A 17,744-nucleotide genomic window follows, 5' to 3' on the forward strand; every position below is an offset into this window, starting at 1 on the left:
GACAGCTCTGGAATCCAAGAACATGAGAAAGACCAGAGCCTGGAAAAATCAGTGACTGTCTATTTTCCTCTCTCCTAGGCCCAGGACAAAAAAAAATATGATGGTCCTCAGAAAAGAGCTATTGAGTGAGTGGTTGAGTTGCATGAAGACTAGCAGAGAGCACAGGCTGTCTGGCAGCAAGAGGAAAAGTAGAGGCATCGGGACCATTGGATGTCATATCATGTGTGCTTTGTGTGTGAGTATATAAACACCTACATGCATACATAAATGCTGATGTAGAGGCATATAGGTTTCATTTCAAAGTATAAGCTTCTGTAATTCTCAATAAAATTATTCAGTTTAATCTATAAACCTTGAGTTGTGTAAGAAGCACATCTGGGATGGTGATGAGGATGATGATGATTTTATTTAAATCAGGAAGAGCTGCTGACTGAATAATTACAGTGAAAATAATCTTTTTCATTATCCATTAATCTATTGATGGGCTCTTGGGTGGCTCCCTTATCTTGGCTATTGTAAATAATGCTACAGTAAACATAGGGATGCGTATCTCTTTTTGAATTAGTGTTTTGGGTTTCTTTAGATAAGTACTCAGAAGCGAAATTGCTGGATCCTTCTTTGTCTCTTGTTATAGCCTTTGTTTTAAAGTCTGTTTTGTCTGTTATAAGTATTACTATATTCAATTATTTTTGTTTATTTGTTTCCATTTTTATGAAATATTTTTCCAACCCTTTACCTTCAGTTGGTGTATCTTTGGATCTAAAGTGAGTCTGTTACAGACAACATATGTAAAGGTCTTAATTTTTTTTTAAAGATTTTATTTATTTATTTATTTTTTAGAGAGGGAAGGGAGGGAGATAGAGAAGAGAGAGAGAGAAACATCAATGTGCGGTTGCTGGTGGTTATGGCCTGCAACCCAGGAATGTACCCTGGCTGGGAATCGCACCTGGGACACTTTGGTTCCCAGCCCGCGCTCAATCCACTGAGCTACGCCAGCCAAGGCTAGGTCTTAATTTTTTTAACCATTCAGCTGTCCAGTGTCTTTTGATTAGAAAAGTCAGAAGAAGAAAAACAAAACCACATAATTTCACTTATATTAAGAATCTATAGAATAAGATAAACAAACAAAACAGGAATGACTCACAGATACAAAGAACAGTTTGATGATTGCCAGAGGGCAGGTGGGTTGGGGGACTAAGTGAAAAAGGTGGAGGAATTAAGAAGCACGCATTGGTAATTACAGAATAGTCATGGGGATGTAAAGTACAGGATAAGAAATATAATAAATAATATTATAATTATTCATGGTGTCAAGTGGGGACAGATTTATCATAGTGATCACTTTGTAAGTTATATAAATGTCTACTCACTGGGTTGTACACCTGAAGCCAATATATACTGTATATCAAACTTCAATTGAAAAAAAAAACTTATTAAAAATGAGTTTTTTTTAGCATGGGTAAAAGTAGGAAGGATGGTGATGATAAAATCATTCATAATAAAGTTAATGTTGTTCTGGATGAACAAGTTTCAAGACTGAAGTTTGATATGTTGAAGTGGTCTCACATAGCCACCTCCTCTAGGTTTGTTGATCTCCCTTTGCCTTTTCCAGGTCTTGAGACAGCCGCTGCTTGGTCCCCAGTATATCCTAGTTTTAGGATAGAAAGGCCCTATGGTTAGCCTAATAAATCATGTTGAAGTGATCTTTTTAAGATGAAGCTAAACCTGAAGGAAAACTTCCAAATTTGTAATTTAAAGCAAATGAAAATACCAATCACATTCCAAAACATAAAATAATATAAAAATATAAAAATGTGTTAAACAGCCCTGGCTGGTGTAGCTCAGTGGATTAAGCACGGGCTGCAAACCAAAGCATCGCAGGTTCAGTTCCCAGTCATGGCAGATGCCTGGGTTGCAGGCCACGGCCCCCAGCACCGCACATTGATGTTTCTCTCTCTCTCTTTCTCCTTCCCTTCCCTCTCTAAAAATAAATAAATAAAATCTTTTAAAAATGTATTAAACACATAAAATTCATGTGGATAAACTATTCAGAAAGTGTCATCCTTTTCTGCCTGTGTCTGTTTTTCTAGAGTCTGGCTGGCTGAGATATTTGGAGCCTGATCCATTTCCATCCCTTCTGCTTCTAACTTTCAGAACTTTCATTCTCTTATTCTCAGTCAGTCCTTGCTATAACCCCAAGAGAAAGAGTGATAACAGCACCTTGTTCTTGTTAAATACCCACCAGGATGAAGGCAGTTTTCCCCATGTGACCAGTGAGAGAACTGAGGCATGCAATGTGTCTAATTTTGTGCTAAAATGTACACATCAGGGGATTTATCACTTTAAATTTTGAGTTTGATTCTGTTTTTGAGGTAAATTATTAAACTTCTGTTATAGTTGGTTTCCTGATCTGCCAGCAAGGGAGGCCAATATCCCCTTTGGGTATTTGAGAGCGAACGTGAATGGTATATTGTTCTGCTAACCACACATCTGGTACAGGGAGCAGTAGGGTCTAATTAAGCATTTAGAATTCCAGTCTAGGTGAGCACATTTTATCACAGGTCAGTCTTACTTTTTTCCCCCAACACAAAACAGATTAAGCTCCTTTTCTCTTCCAGGTATGTCTATAAATGATGATTACTTATGGATCACCCATGAATTCTTTTAGACTAGAGCAGAACAATATTAAAAGGCCACAGATACTTTGCCTCAGCATCTGAATCAGTGAACATCAATGGAGATGAGAAAAACCAAATGTGACACTGGCCACACAAAAAAAGGCTTTTTGAAAAATGTGAAAAACAGATGAAAGGACCTTATCAGTAAGGAAGATGAAGGTTTTATTGAGATATTGATTTTGTGAAAGCAGTAATAAAGAAGAACCTCTTTCTTCTGTTTATTAATCTAGAAATATATTCTACAGAGTTAAGTATAAGTATCTTGAGGATCTAAAATATTTTTTTCATGTTTTGATCCAGATCAAAAATTTTCCTTAGCTTCTATGTTGTCTAAACCATCCTAATTCTATAGTTAGTTTTTCTTGGGATAGATGATCCAAAAAATGCTGATTTGATACACATTTTTTTACTTCTGTCTGAACATGCACATCTTACCTCAGCCTCAATCTATAACTCTTTGGATTTAACCTTCATCTTCTGAGGTGGTTGTGATAATTCACCCAGTTCAATTTTCTGGCTTTGTTTTCAGCATCAGTATTTCAGATTACCAGTTGTTGGGGATGAGTCCTACCATCTCTGTCTGGACAGAATGAAGTGCCATCCTTGGCTTTGTGGGCATTCCGTGTTTTTCATGAATCAAAGGTATCTTGGTATCCCTCTTTATATACAGGTAGAGAAGTAGCATTTTATAATGATGAGAGAGATGAGCTTAGTTACAGAATGCCTATGCATTTATTTAGGGTTATTTACTCAGATCAAATCCAGGTTTCAACTGTCTCCAAAGCTCCTATTCCATACTGACATTTGAAGAGGTAAGGGGTAGTTGGTGAGGAGTATTCCTCATTCAAGAAGCAAATAAATCAGTACTTTCGCTGGGCAGCTTAGATGGAAGATCCTTACAAAATCAGTTCAGAATCTTTGTCATCAAGATAGTCTGTCCAAGCTAGTTCCCAGACTCCTCTGTTCCCTAATCAGGCCAAAGACACAGGTTAGGATAAATATCTTGGTGTAGTCTTTGGTTCTTTCTGAGTCTCTCTCAGTGGGCTTGTCACAGGTTGTGAAAATGAGCCACATGGATGATATTGCCTCTGGCATTTGTGGTGGTCCATAAACTGTGACATGTGTCCTTTCTCCTCTTGTGCTAATAAAACCTGCTTCATGATTTGAACAAAATATCAAAACACATTGTTTTCTGCTTTTCAATCCTGGTGGACCATGTAGGATATCATCTAACTGCAAAGTTAGAAGTAGTACAGTGAAAAACCAGGAATAATTTCTTCAATGAGACTCCATGGTTTTTAACCAGGCTTGGCTAAGTATTTGCTGTGTATCCTTGCACAAGTTACTTAGTGCCACCATGTGCTTAAATCATTTCATTCTATTAAATGGAGTTAGTAACATTACTTACTTCATATATGGTGAGCATATATGTCTCTCTCTCTCTCTATCTCTCTCTCTCTCTCTCTCTCTCTCTCACACACACACACACACACACACACACACACACACACACACTTACAAGATGGCCTGGCACACAGGAAGCATTATTTAAGCCAGTGGTGTCAAACTCATTTTCACCGGGGGCCACATTAGCCTCATGGTTGCCTTCAAAGGGTTGAATGTAATTTCAACTCCTTAACAGTTAAGGAGTAGTTATATTTATACAGTCCTAAAATTATTTTGGGTCTTTGAAGGCAACCACAAGGCTGATGTGGCCCATGGTAAAAATGAGTTTGATACCCCTGATTTAAGCATTGACTATTAGTATAGTGTGCTCCTCAGATTGCAAACTGCTATGTGCTGCCAAGTTCGCTGTAGCCTTGACTTTAAGCATTCTTTTACCCTCTGCAGTCAGTGAAGCCTTTCCCATCCAGATACACAGATGTCCAGCACCATAACCCTTCTCAGGCCCAGCCTGGTGCTCTCTACCCATATGGAACCCCCTGCTTGACCTTCCTAAACCAAGCTCAACCCTCCAGTTTCTCTTAAATCTCACTCTCTCTGATACTCCCTTAACCTGTTCTGGCTACCCAAGCCACCTCTCCTCTCTCTCTGGCCTTTAGTCAATAGGCCATCCACATTTATATGGGCAGAGAAATCAGCAAATTCTGGATGAATGCTCACTGACACCACCAAACACTAGCCATGTAACCTTAGGAGCTTACTGAACTTCTGTGAACATCACTGTCTTGACAAGATGTTCACATAACAAGAACGGAGCAAACCAATGATTTTCAAATCTGAGTGTACATCAGATTCACCTGGAAACTTATTAAAACTCAGATGGCGACCTTTCCCCAAGGTTCTGACCCAGCAGGTATGTGCCAGGCATGAGAATATGCATTTCTAACTGTGGTGGGGGCTCTGTTCGCAGGATCCCCCTGGCTGCCACAGATGACAATAAGTCTACCAAGACATTATCTTCTTGGGGAGGAAAGGTAGTGGATCTCTCTAAGGAGAAGGGCCCAGAGCCTGTTCCTCAATGGGCTTTTATTGGGTTCATTTGCACAGAAATACAGATAAAGCTCATTAATCATTGTCAGGCAGTAAGGATCAAACAATAGATAACAAAGAACTCTGAGGGCCTATTTTGAGTCAGGGTCATAGCTAAAGAGCTGTAAAACTTTAAGGAACAAACTTACTTCTTGCTTGGACCCTTATCATTTAATTGAGAGCATTCTAAACAAAGCAGGTTTCACAGGATTTTACATATTTTTTCTTAGGCCTGATTGTCTGGGGAACCCACCCTTTCCAGCACAGGGCTGCACCACCCTCTGTCATTGTTTCAGGCTTAGATAGAACAAGGGAAGTAAGGCAGCCAAGAGATTAGGAGATTTCTCGCAGACAGAATGAGGACTCAGGCTATGTCAAAGCTGAGGGATGAGGGTCCATCACCCCCTTTTGCTGTAGCCCCCAAAGTCCTTCCTTGGGGGCCTCCCACGTGATAGTGCCTACCTTAGATCATTTCCCCCTTTGGAGAATCTTACCTGTCATTGGCTAACCAACCAAGCATTGGGGGCCAGTTATGGATGAAGTAAAAGGAGCAGAAGTGGCACTCCTGCCAGGGAGATAAGCTTTTGTCTCCTTGGTGGCTTATGGTCCAAGGTTGTTCCCTCAGCTTTAGCCTTGGCAGGGGTTACAACTTCTGAAACCAGGCAGGGCAGTTCTCAACATCTAACAAGTAGCCAAGTGATACTGGTACTACTGCTGTTAAAAGCCCAGCTCTAAGAACCATTTTGAGGATTTTGCAGGACCATGGTAAAAATTAAATGAAATAATATTGATAGATATTTGTTCAGTAACTGCTATATAAAACATAACATTTTCTTTTCCTACATGAAGTAGACTAAAAATAATAAATAAAAACATCAGAAGTGCCCTTGTTTTGATTTTGGCCCCATCCAATGAGTTAGGAGAGAACACCATATTGTAGCATTTCTCACTCTGGAGTTAGGAGCTCAGATTGTGTGGGCATTGCCCTTTTTTGGCACCCAATGTAATGGTTTTCAATTTTAGAAAAGAACTAAAAGATATGCATTATCCTGCAATGTCATCTCTTTTTATAAAGTACTGTTTTTAACGAACTCCCACACACAGGGTGGATTTTTAGCATGAGTCTGTTTATGACAGGTCATACAACATAATGTTGTTTTTTCCTTCCCACTGTTTATAAAACCCCAACTCTTAAACAAGGTCAGAATCTTGACCAGAGAGATTAGCAGATGCTTTCCTTAAAAGAATGAGTGTTAAGTAAATGGGAAGAAATTATGGGATGAACATACACACTCACACACACACACACACACACAGTAACTGCTTTTGCTAAAAGACATTTAATGAAATGGTCCACATCAATTCACTCAACTGAGATAAGCAAATTGTTTAATTTTAGAAAAAAGAAAGCAAAATGGTCATCATAGAATGCAACAGCAAAGCCCCCAGGAACAGAGACCCTGCTCCACGCTGTGAGACTTCCATTTCCTTCCATGCAAAACCAGAGCTGGATGATCTCTAAGGACCTTCCCCAGTGTCATTTTTCTAAGGAAAGGACTCACAAAATTAGACCAGTGGTCACAGAGACCTTTTGCTGGTGCCAGAAAACCAGAGGAACTCAGTTTCTACCAATGTTTATAAAGGTATGGAGTGATATTTTTTGGTGGGTGAAGTCATTCACATTATAATGGAACCACCCTCACACACAGGTTGTGAGGCTTGTCTAGAAGGAAAAATCAAACTGAGACTTTCAGTGAGCCCAGCAAGTCAACTCTCCTCAAAATAACACAAAAGTAAATTGCGTTTGCTGGCATCTGCAGCTATTCTAACCATATTCCCTTCCAAACAAAACATCTCTTTACTCAGGCACCTCTGAGGGTCTTTGTTTTTTTTTGTATTCATGTAAAGTTTTCCGTGCAGTGGGAAGCAGGGGAGTAGTTAAGTGATAAAGATCAGGAATTTCTAGAGGAAGATGGAATTCAGTTGACTGTCCAGTGTCCCTTGGACTGAATTCAACACCTCTTTGAAGGGTGGCATTGATACAGAGCTGCTGGAACTTCTCAGAGCCCAGTGAGACTCTGATCAGGAGAGTAGCTGCTTGGGGCCTCAGCTGGGGCCAAAGCTATCCCTCTTTCCTATACTTGTACCTCTTTTGTAAGAATCCATGTAATCCCACAGTCTCCAGGATTAGAAGCTTTAGAGTAGTGGTTCTCAAAGTCTAGTCCCCAGACCAGCACAGTGGCACCTGGAGCACCCTGAAATTTGGTATAAATACACATTTTCTTGGCCTTCACAGTAATATCAGAAACTCTTGGGGTGGTACCCAGCAACAGGGATTTTAACAAGTCCTACTGGCAATTCTGATGCAGACATGCTAGAATTGACCTGAAAAATTTAAGGAGGCATTCACTCTCTGGTTCATATAAATTCAGAGTCTGCAAATACATGAATCTGGAAATAAGGACTTCCTTAAATTATGTGCCCTAAGCACATCACATGCTTTCTTCACCCTATCCAGGCACTGAGACCAAAGCTTTAGGAGAATCTAATGACCATAGCCTTGGTGCAAAATTGATATGCATTTTCCTAATGAATGGTAATTAGTCTTCCAGATGGGCAGCTCCTATGAAGAAGTAGGAGTCAAAGCCCAAGGGAGTCACAGAGCAGACTGATTAAAGAGCACATGTGAGGTGTATCTATGGGGATCCACCCCAGAGACTGCTAGGGATCCTTTGGCCATTGTGGGGGTTGGAGGAGCTTCAGAAGGGGTTGGCTTCCCTTCTCCCCATGGAAAGCAGAGAGTTAGCAAACTTTTGGCTCTGGGAATTAACATGGCAATGTTTACTGTGGATCTGTTTATTAGATATGCAACTGAGGCCCCAAATCTCATATGTCCATGATCAGTGCAAATGCAGGTTTTATGATCTTGGTTTTGCAAAAGAGAAAACACATATTAAATGGTTAAATAATATGTGTCATATCTCAAGCTGATGAGTAATGGACTGGATATTAAACAGGCTTTGTTCCACCCACACTGCAATTAATGAATTTCCTCAGGTGTGACTTTCACTTTCCCTCATCTCAGACAGCTGGCTCAACAGCATCCCTTTGGTTATCCACACCTTGGATCCTGTCTCTTATTGAAATCTTAGACAGCATTTGGTGATTTGTTTCTTTTGCCATGAACCATGCAAGACTGGACACGCTCCTGGAATTGACTTGTCAGATCCTTCAAGAAAAGTCCTAACAAAACATATCCTTGACCTGGACCACTGGGACTGTGCCACACTTACTTCTTTTAGTCCCTGCCTGACATCACAAATCACTTTGAATATCCTTTTTAAGAAATGGAGTCTCACTAGAAGCACCTAAAGTTTACAATGAATTTAATATATTGCATATTCCTAAAAACTTTTTTATGGTTGGGCAGAAGATGGGCTTACACATTTAGAGCCACAGGCACACAATGACTAAAATTGCCAGATTAGTGTCTTTTGGATAGATGGTACAAGAGAGAGGACACTGGCATTGTTGATCTCCAAACTGCAACTGTAGTCCTGTGACCATATGTTGGCATGCAACTCTGGATCTTAGTTAACTTTTAAAACCTGGGGTATTTATGCCTTGCACCCTCATGGCTTGTAAACTCTCACCACAGCTTATCACACTCTGGTGTGTATACAAGACTGCTTCAGTCATTCACTCACTGCCCATCTGTGAAGCTCAGTAATTGAGGCTGGGATAAACAGTTGTTGAAGGAATAAAACATTTATGGAGGTTACTTAGCTCTATAATAGTTTAGATTACCATATCTTGCCTATCTCAAGTTCAAGGGATGCAAGATAATATAGCTCCTGGAGAACAGGGACTTGGAGTATAAACAACATGACATTGGAGATTCTGCCTGCAGAGGAGAGAGAGTGGATTCATATTGTGTTATAGAGGTTTAGAAAAATGAGTGAAAAGTACATATTGGGGATGTTCCACTCTGGCTCCAACTGTGATTCCTATCAGAGGGCTCTGCCTCTTAGGTACTGGGTGGTTCTGCAGAGAGAGCTTCCTAAATCCAGCACTTGTCCTGCTATCAGAGCTGTGGTCAGGGCAGTCACTCTAAGTCCCTTCTTCCCTGAGACCAGAAGATTTGCATTTGCCAAGCATTCAGATGCAAATTGTTAGTTTGGGTCCTTTGTTGCTGGGAAGGGACCCACCCAGCTTTTATTCAAAGAATTGCCCCAAGGATGGTTTGTGAACATGCACAAGCTGGGCAGTGGACTTAAGCACCATCTAAAGAGAATATGTTTAAAGGACTCCCACTGGGGCAAGCTCTTAAGATTTCAAATCACACAAGCATCTTCTGTGAATGCTATCTTGGTTTTTTCCTATTTGGTTTTCTTACAGTGACCAGCACTAGGTGCCCTTGTGTATGTGTAAGATGACCAGTAGAAAGGGGAGCTGTGAGGCCTGGTTCTCCTTACATAGCCAAGTCAGATGACTCTTAAGGAGAAGAGGGAGGGGTGAGCAGGGCAAGGCCCTGTGAGGCCAGGCAAGAGGCCTGGGTCTCCATACATAGCCTAGGAAGAAGGGACATAGATGAGACTGGTCTGGGAAACAAGAGACTCAAAGGCCACACCAAAGGTTGTCCTTGATGAACTTTTCTGACAGGAACACAGGTAAGAAAAACAACAGTCAGACTCTTTTCCACTTTCATATTCCCCCACCACACCCAACCCACCTTCAGGTAGCAAAGTCCTTGAAGGCAAAGACTCTGCACTTGCCCTTAAGTTGGGTTTACAGTAATTAAAACCTTAAAAATGAAACACAAAACTCAGAAACCACCTGCTTTTTTAACACCTGCACTCTTTCAACAAATGTTAAATATAAGTTCAATAAATAATTAAGCAAAACCTTTTTCCATGGTTTTCCTTCTGTTAGAAGAGCTGTCTGGTAAATGAAGAAAAACATACCATTTACCCACAAAACTAAGCACAATCCCTTATTGTTATACAATTAAGCAAAATACAATTGTATGTAATATGATTACACAGACTACAATTATACAAAAGTAATGATGCAGTATAGATGGTAACAATTTTCATGTCACTGTAATGAAAGCTCCCTTGATTAGAAATTAAGGTATGGTAGGATAACCCTACTGATAAATGTTTCCACTGTTGATCTCCAATTTACAAAGGCTATGCTGGCTGTTGAAGTTGGATGCTTCACCCTCATCATCAACGGACTAAAGAGGCCACAATCGCTTTGTGTAGTATCTTTTATTCTCAGGTCTCTAAACTAGCAAATTCTAATGAAGGACACATTTTATTACCCAGCTGGTCACTTAGGAAAAAGAGAAAGTAAAAGAGCCAAGAGGTCTTTGTGATTTGACGCTGATCTCTTATGTTGGGATATTGACAGAGAAACATTCTCATAAAGTCCTGCCAAATTACATTGGTCAATCTGAACATCGGAGACTGGGATATGCACATCTGATTTTGTGCTGCTCACTATAGTGCCCTACTACTTCTCACTGCTCTGCTGGCCTGTGCAGTTACCTTCATCTCTGGGATGGTTCTCCTTCAATCCATCTTTCTTCCTATTTCCTGAGTCCTCTTTCAATAAACAGATCTGGCTGCCTTCCTTTCTGATTCTTGCCTAGAGCATGAAGACAAATTTCATGGGCCCTCAAACTTCTCATGTTAATACTAATCCACATATCTAACCATATTCTTTCCATGTGCTCCACCACAATGACATAAAATCTTCCTTATCAATATTTTGTTACATCTAAGACACTATTTATTGTAAGACATACTGCTATTTTATATGTCAATAAAATAAGTGAATGTTGCCTATTAAACTATTACCATCAATTGCAAAATATATCTAAATATTACAGATTTTAAAATGAAAAATAAGTGTCTTGAATTGATATACTGCTTACAAGTATGGCCTGTCCTATTCTTATGCCATTTCACATGCTGCATCCTGCCAAATCATCTGACACCCTCACCCTGCACCCCTCATCCAGGTCTCTCTGTTCTGTCAAATTCAGCTCAGCACCACTTACTGGAAACCTTATTGACCTCATTCTCAAAAGGCCAGACTAAGTTGCAGCTGCCATATCTAATACAACTAAGGGTACATTTCCTGATCATTTATTGTACTTTATTGTAATGACTAATTTATTCCCTGATGAAAATTAACATTCTATTCCACCAACACAGAGGCTTGTACCTAACACATGTTATTCTCCCTTTTAATAAATGGTATTTTAAGCAGGGAGGGTAGAATCAAAGATATGTAGGAGGCAATGGATAGAGAAGAAATATGGGGACCAAGATAAACTTTGCTGAAAATTCAGAATTGATACTTTTACATTTTTTTTCTACAGCATGTCTTTGAATCTAGAAACTTCTAACACAAAAGGAGCCAGATCCCAGGAAAGACAAAAAAAAAGAAACTGAGCTTTTGTTAGATTTGCAGGTTGGAGAGTAAACATGTTGATTCTCTCTGTCCAGGGTTTGATCTCTTCTGGACCAAAGAAGAAATGGTTCAAGGGTATTAGCAGCAAACTTCTATTATAGTATCCCAGATAGCCTGACACTCATTCCAAGAGAGGACACCCATTGCAGCAAAGAATGAAATGGTTTAGGAGAAAAGTGATGCCTCCCCCCTTTTTGTTTTACTCTTATCTTCAAAGTAATCAAATGGTGTTTATGCATAAAAGTTTAATTCTTTCACAAATCTGTAGTTTGATTTAATTTGCATATCCCATTTACTGCAAGTCAACATAAAGAGAGACTGAACTAATTTAAACCATTTTTCTCTGGGTCTGAAATCCTTTCAGAAATATTTTCCATTAGACAACTCAATTATGTCTAATGTGGCTAATGTCAGTGGATTAGAATTTTGCTGAAAGAAACACATATTTAGAGCAGTTAGAATGGGGAGGTGGGGGTTGGGAAAACAGAGGATAAGAGACAATAATTACCTGTCTTTGATGCTACACAGATCAATGTGTAAATTGCTAAAATTCCCCAGGGAACCTTGCTGAACTGAAATGAGGTCCTTGGGCTGGTTATCAATAAAGATGAGTCTCATGCAGCCTTGGAAAGCCTTAATAGGATTTAAGCATTGGGAAACGGTGAGATTGTCAGGGCATCCTGTGGGACAGAGAAAAAAATGAAGAAGAATGATGAAATGATTAGTCATTGCTTTGGTGACCTATCCACAGAAGATATTGAGGTGTAATTATTGTGGTGCTTTTTCATTCACAGAAGTGCACAGAGTTTACTTGTGAATCCTAGCATCCTCAGAAAGAGGACAGAATTAATTCAAAGGGAAGCATACTCAATTACTGTACAGAACAAAAGAAACAATATGTTGAAGGGAATATGAGCACTCTACCATGTATCTTGTCATTCATTTTTTCTCTAGGTAAACTGTGTGCCATTCTTCTTCCTGGGACACTTCACTTCTTCTAAGAACACAGCCTACTGTAACTATGTGGGTATGTTGGTTCTGTCTTGAAACACACTTCTAAGTGCATTATTCAATCCTGAATCATACTTTCTAAGGAAATTATGCTTTGAATGAGGATGGCAGCAGAGTAACTATTTGGTTAGTTAGCTTTAATAGGTTTAGTTCCTGACAAAGGTACACGTAGAACTGTAACTGGAATTTTGAAGTGATTTGCAAAACAAATTCAGACACTAAAGACACTAATGGTTTAAGTGCACACCATTATAGGGCTGTAATTGCACACTTGAAAGGTTAACACCATACTTTCTCAAGGGGTATTCTTTTAAAAAATGCATCATGAAAATTTAGCATAGTCTGTAACTTAGGCATATCTTCTCATTAAGATAGGTAGAAAGCAAATAGGTATATCAATGCTGGAGCTCTTTGTAAACTCCAATCTGAATGTTTTGATGGGTTTAGACAATATGCAAACACAAGCTTGAGAACATGGAAATAACCCATAAATAATTGGGAATTATTTCAGCCATTTCTAATAGACAGTCACTGCTGGGCTGAAGCCTGACAGCTGGTTAACAGCTCACAAGCTGTTAACACACTATAAAATGAAGAAAAATGTTAGGACTTCTATTGAAGCTATAGAGAGAATTTATGTTAAGTTGACTGTTATTACTCAAACTCATTTTTACCTCCCTTAAGTTTACAATCTATGTGTGGGAGTTTTTAATACACTGTTCAAATCACAGATAAATCCTCACCTTCTGAGCCTAGTGCCCCAAGAACCACATCTAAGGATCCTTCTTCATTTGGGGGAGGGGTCATTTTTCCTTGGAGGCATTCAGGTGCTTACATATTATAATTATGCTCCTTGTTTTTTAAATAGAAATAAGAATATGATTGCCTTTCTTTCCCTGTTGGAAGCATTTCATGTGATGCAAAATTATTAGTTTTGGGGATATATCACTGGGGCCCCAAGACACTCCTTCCACAGCTTTTGTTCTACAGTAGTTGGCATTCTTTGTTATCACCAGTGGGTTGTGGAGAACATATTTGGAGGTGAATCCTGGTTCTACTATTCACACAAATTATTTCATCTAAGTAAACACCAGTCTTACTTTCTGTGAAATGGGGCTACAATTACCTACCTCACAAAGTCACTTCATGAATTAAATGAGCTAAGACACAAAAATCATCTACAGAGAATGAAAATGTTCTCTTTTCAAAGAAATGTGTTATCATGCACTCATGGAGAAGACAAAGAATGAAGGACAGAGTGTATCCCTGAAGCCCTAAAATCAAACCACAAATAGATCACTTCCTAGTGCTTCCCTCTTGGGATACCCCGATGTATACACTGCATCTGTGAAGAGCTCCTCTTGTATTTTAAATCTTAACCATATGTCACTTGTCTGAGAGATATGGTCTGTAAACCCTATTAAAGGATGCACTTTGTAATTTTACACACAATATGTATTCAATTTCCTAGTGGGAAACAGATTGGCAACTGTAGACCAACCCTAGTCCATGCCTATATTTACAAAGTTTGAAACCAGCTTGTCCATTCCTTGCTAAGTAGGAAATTTTGTGCTATACCTTGATGTCACAGAACTCTCCCAACAATTCCATGGCCTCAATATGGGAAGTTCAGGAACCCTAAATGTCTTGCTCATTGTCAGACAGCTGTTGAAATTATTTACTCTTTAGATACTTTTTTCTAACATAAAAACAAATGATCAAGAAATTAGATACTAATATTTTAATGAAAGGGGGCACCTTGAAAAAGATTAAATAAAAATATATATGCAACTATAAAAATCTATTTGGTGCTAATCACATGTTTTTCCCCTTTATCAGTTTACCCTGTGTTTTGTAGTAGAAAAGACTTCCAGGATTCACCCAACATTGGAGAGGGCTGGATCTGTACTGGCTGCTCCATATGGACCTAAGCATTCATGGACCTTCTATGACTTTCCCATATTTAGTTACCCCACTCATGGGAATGGCCCCCAGGGATGTGGAATGTGGGATGAAGACAACAAAATACCAGAAGAGTGGCCTAGATGAGTGAGAGTGCTGGTTTCTCCCTCTCACCTAGATATCTCTTCTTTCAGTTACTGCTGACTATTGGTATTTTCTCCAAGCTTTCAGCTGAGTTTTCCCTTTCAAATGTGATCATAGAGCTTGGCATGGCTATAAAAATCTCTTTGGGACATGTTATGTAACACCAGTTCTTATAGCTGAAGTTCTTTTTTTCCTCAGCACTGACCTAGATAATTTATATCTGCACAGCTGTGAGAGAGTTTGCTTCCCATTATTTTGAGAACGGGGGTGGCTGCCTGTGTCTGTGTGTGTTTGGTAGGGGATGTGCCTGTGTTAGAAGAATGGTCTAATTGACAAAGAAAGAATCACAATAGAAAAATTAATGTCCACTCCACTCTCCCTCCCTCCTTTATTTCCAACCACAAAAGCTAAGTGATTTACCTCCAAAGTAGTAGCTATTTCCAGAATAAATCTGTACCCGGGTAGTGTCCTGAGCTGGGGATGCTGCATCATTATCCAGGGTGAGAGTGATGCGGTTCCTTCTGGCGTTGATGCTGACTGAATGCCACAAACCATCATTTAAGTTGGTGCCTGCAAAAGAACCAGGAAGGCAGGCATAGGGATGATTGATCTAGGAAAGCTGGGGTGGGGGGGCTGGTTTTCTTTCCCTGCTGTGGTCCCTGTGCATTCTCAGAGTGGTTCCCACTTAACATTTTACTTAAACCAAACCCTTGGCTGCTTCACAAGAGTCACTTTTCTTTCTATTTTTAACCACTTAATTCTAGTCTTTTTTCCTTTATTTTTATTGTTTACATTATTACAGATGTCCCAATTTCCCCTTTTGATACTTCCCTTCCACCTTTGCCTCCCTTCCCTCTGGCCATCACCACACTGTGGTCTAGGTGGCTAGACAACTTTGGGTGTTTGCTTAACAACAAAAGTGAAAAACATAGATTTGTAAACTACAACCAGAGGCACAGAGTCGATTAAATGACATCTAGCAATATAAATAAGAGAGCAAAGTGCTGAAAAGGAAAAACTCTCAAAACATTTCCAGTGGTTTTATTTCTGGTTGGTCAGATTACAGACAATTTTTGTTTTCCTACATTTTCCTCCTAGTAGCTTATATTTCCTTTTTAGTAAAAATAAGCTATCATTAAAGGCAAAAGTAAAACAGGAAAACTAGAGTCCAATGGTGTACCAGGAGGAGGCAGTTTTCTGTTGGAGAGAGGTAACAGACTAGTTAATTCCAACCTTCCCTTAATTCTTTATGTGACACTGGCTAAGTGACCTCCCTTCACTGAGCTTCAGTTTTATCATCTGTAAAATTATTTCTACTCTGTATTATTGTTAAAGGGATAAGTTGTGATTAGGCAGGGAAGTCCCTAGAGAAGTTGAGTATATAGTGAGTATTTATTAAAAGTTTTTTTCCATTGTTCTTTTGGCCCAGATATCTTTGATGAACACTACATTGCTGGCCTACCTTACCAAGAAAACTGTATAGGAAATTAGTCATGATGTTGTCAACTATTTCCTCCAAAAGCTTATCATCTGTGAAGACTCTGTTTCTGCAAAGGGCTAGCTGAAATAAACAGTCATATAGATTTGTGTATAACAGGGACAGAAAGCCACACATTTCTACACACACTAGCATAGCTGGTATTCTACCCAACTATGTATTGATTCTCTTCCTTCCCTTTGCCTCAATTTCCTCTCTTGCAAAATGGGGACAATAGTTATACTTACAGGCTATTGTGAGAATTATACAAGGTAACACAGAAGCATATAGTTCAGTTTATATAATATCAAAAGAAGACACTGTTTGCTAAAGCATATGGACAGAACAGCAACTACATTATTGCTCTTGCACTGGTGAATATAGACATTAACATCACATGGTCTCTATCCTAGGGTAGCCATAGTTAAGTGAAGAGACATAGGTAAAGTGGATGAACATTCTGTCCTTGGAACATGTCAGGCTGCTGGGATAAACAGTGAAACAGACAAACAACAATTCTAGAAGGAACGGTAAGTTGGGGGGCAGAGAAGAAAGAAGATTTAACCAACTCCATGTGAGGATCCTGAAAAGTCTTCACAAGAGAGGTGATGACAGTACAGAAATGTTTTGGAAAATGAGCAATAGTTTGTACCCCTAGAGCAAGAATTCTAAGAGATAGAGAGCTTGTACAAAGAAGCAAAGGCCTGGAGTGAGAAGCAGGACAGAACAACAACAAGGCAGGTGGAAAGATGATCCACTCTCTCAGGGGTCGCAAATGCCTGGCTAAGTAAGGGGTTTCAATAAAGTCCTTTGATATATGGTTCTGCAGGGTATTTTACCCAAGTCAATTCTATTATAATCTTTGAGGATGGGACCCTATACATTTGCATTTTCAAAAAGTCTCCTGAATGAATCTAATGTGCAGCCAGGAGTGAAAATCACTGTGTTAGAACATGGGAGTCTATGAGGGGTCTTCAGAATTAGGATGACATGGCTAGAGGTGAGCATTCAAAGACTCTGGTGGCAGGTGATAGGAATTTGGAGAAAACAAGGCCGGAAGCGGGACTAGTGGGGCCTGTTGCTTGCACATCACCAGGAGACAGAAGATGAAGGTCTCAGCCAAAGTAACAACAGTGAAAATGGACAGTAAGGGGTTTGTTAAGAGCTATTACTGGAGGTAGAAGAGATCAGGCCTAGTCATGCCTCCTGGAGCATTCCTGAGGTACTGATATAAAGAATGTATTCAAAATCACAGCAAAGGTCTGCAGGCCTCCACAGAACAGTTATGATATGCTGTGCCCCTGGGCCCTCAGAGTTCTGGAGAAGCTACCCATGGAGAGCACAACACAAGGCTATTGGCACAATCGCATGGCTTTGGGCAGCTGTGCTCCACCTGCTCAGAAGAGCAGACAGAAGGGGCCCTCCTGCATTTGCAGCCAGATCCCTAACAGTCAGTCTTTCCTGCAGCTGCAAATGTCTGGCCTGATGGGATAAAGTGGAGAACCCAGAGGCTGCACATCCTGACTGCTCTACCTTCTCCCAAAGACCAGAGTTTG

General features: G+C 39.8%; 1 protein-coding gene across 1 annotated transcript in view; it reads right to left on the reverse strand.

Moving 5' to 3' along the window:
• Positions 1–17,744, reverse strand: part of CNTNAP5 (contactin associated protein family member 5) — a 958,268-nt gene that overhangs the window by 403,155 nt on the left and 537,369 nt on the right. The window contains exons 9-10 of the mRNA XM_045850657.1: positions 15,132–15,281; positions 12,163–12,334 (exon numbers count right to left, since the gene is read on the reverse strand). Coding sequence (XP_045706613.1) covers positions 12,163–12,334; positions 15,132–15,281 — 322 coding nt within the window. The remainder of the gene's footprint in view (positions 1–12,162; positions 12,335–15,131; positions 15,282–17,744) is intronic.

Source organism: Phyllostomus hastatus, unplaced genomic scaffold, assembly GCF_019186645.2.
Source record: "Phyllostomus hastatus isolate PE091 unplaced genomic scaffold, TTU_PhHast_1.1 phas_contig_84, whole genome shotgun sequence".
Taxonomy (NCBI): Eukaryota; Metazoa; Chordata; class Mammalia; order Chiroptera; family Phyllostomidae; genus Phyllostomus; species Phyllostomus hastatus.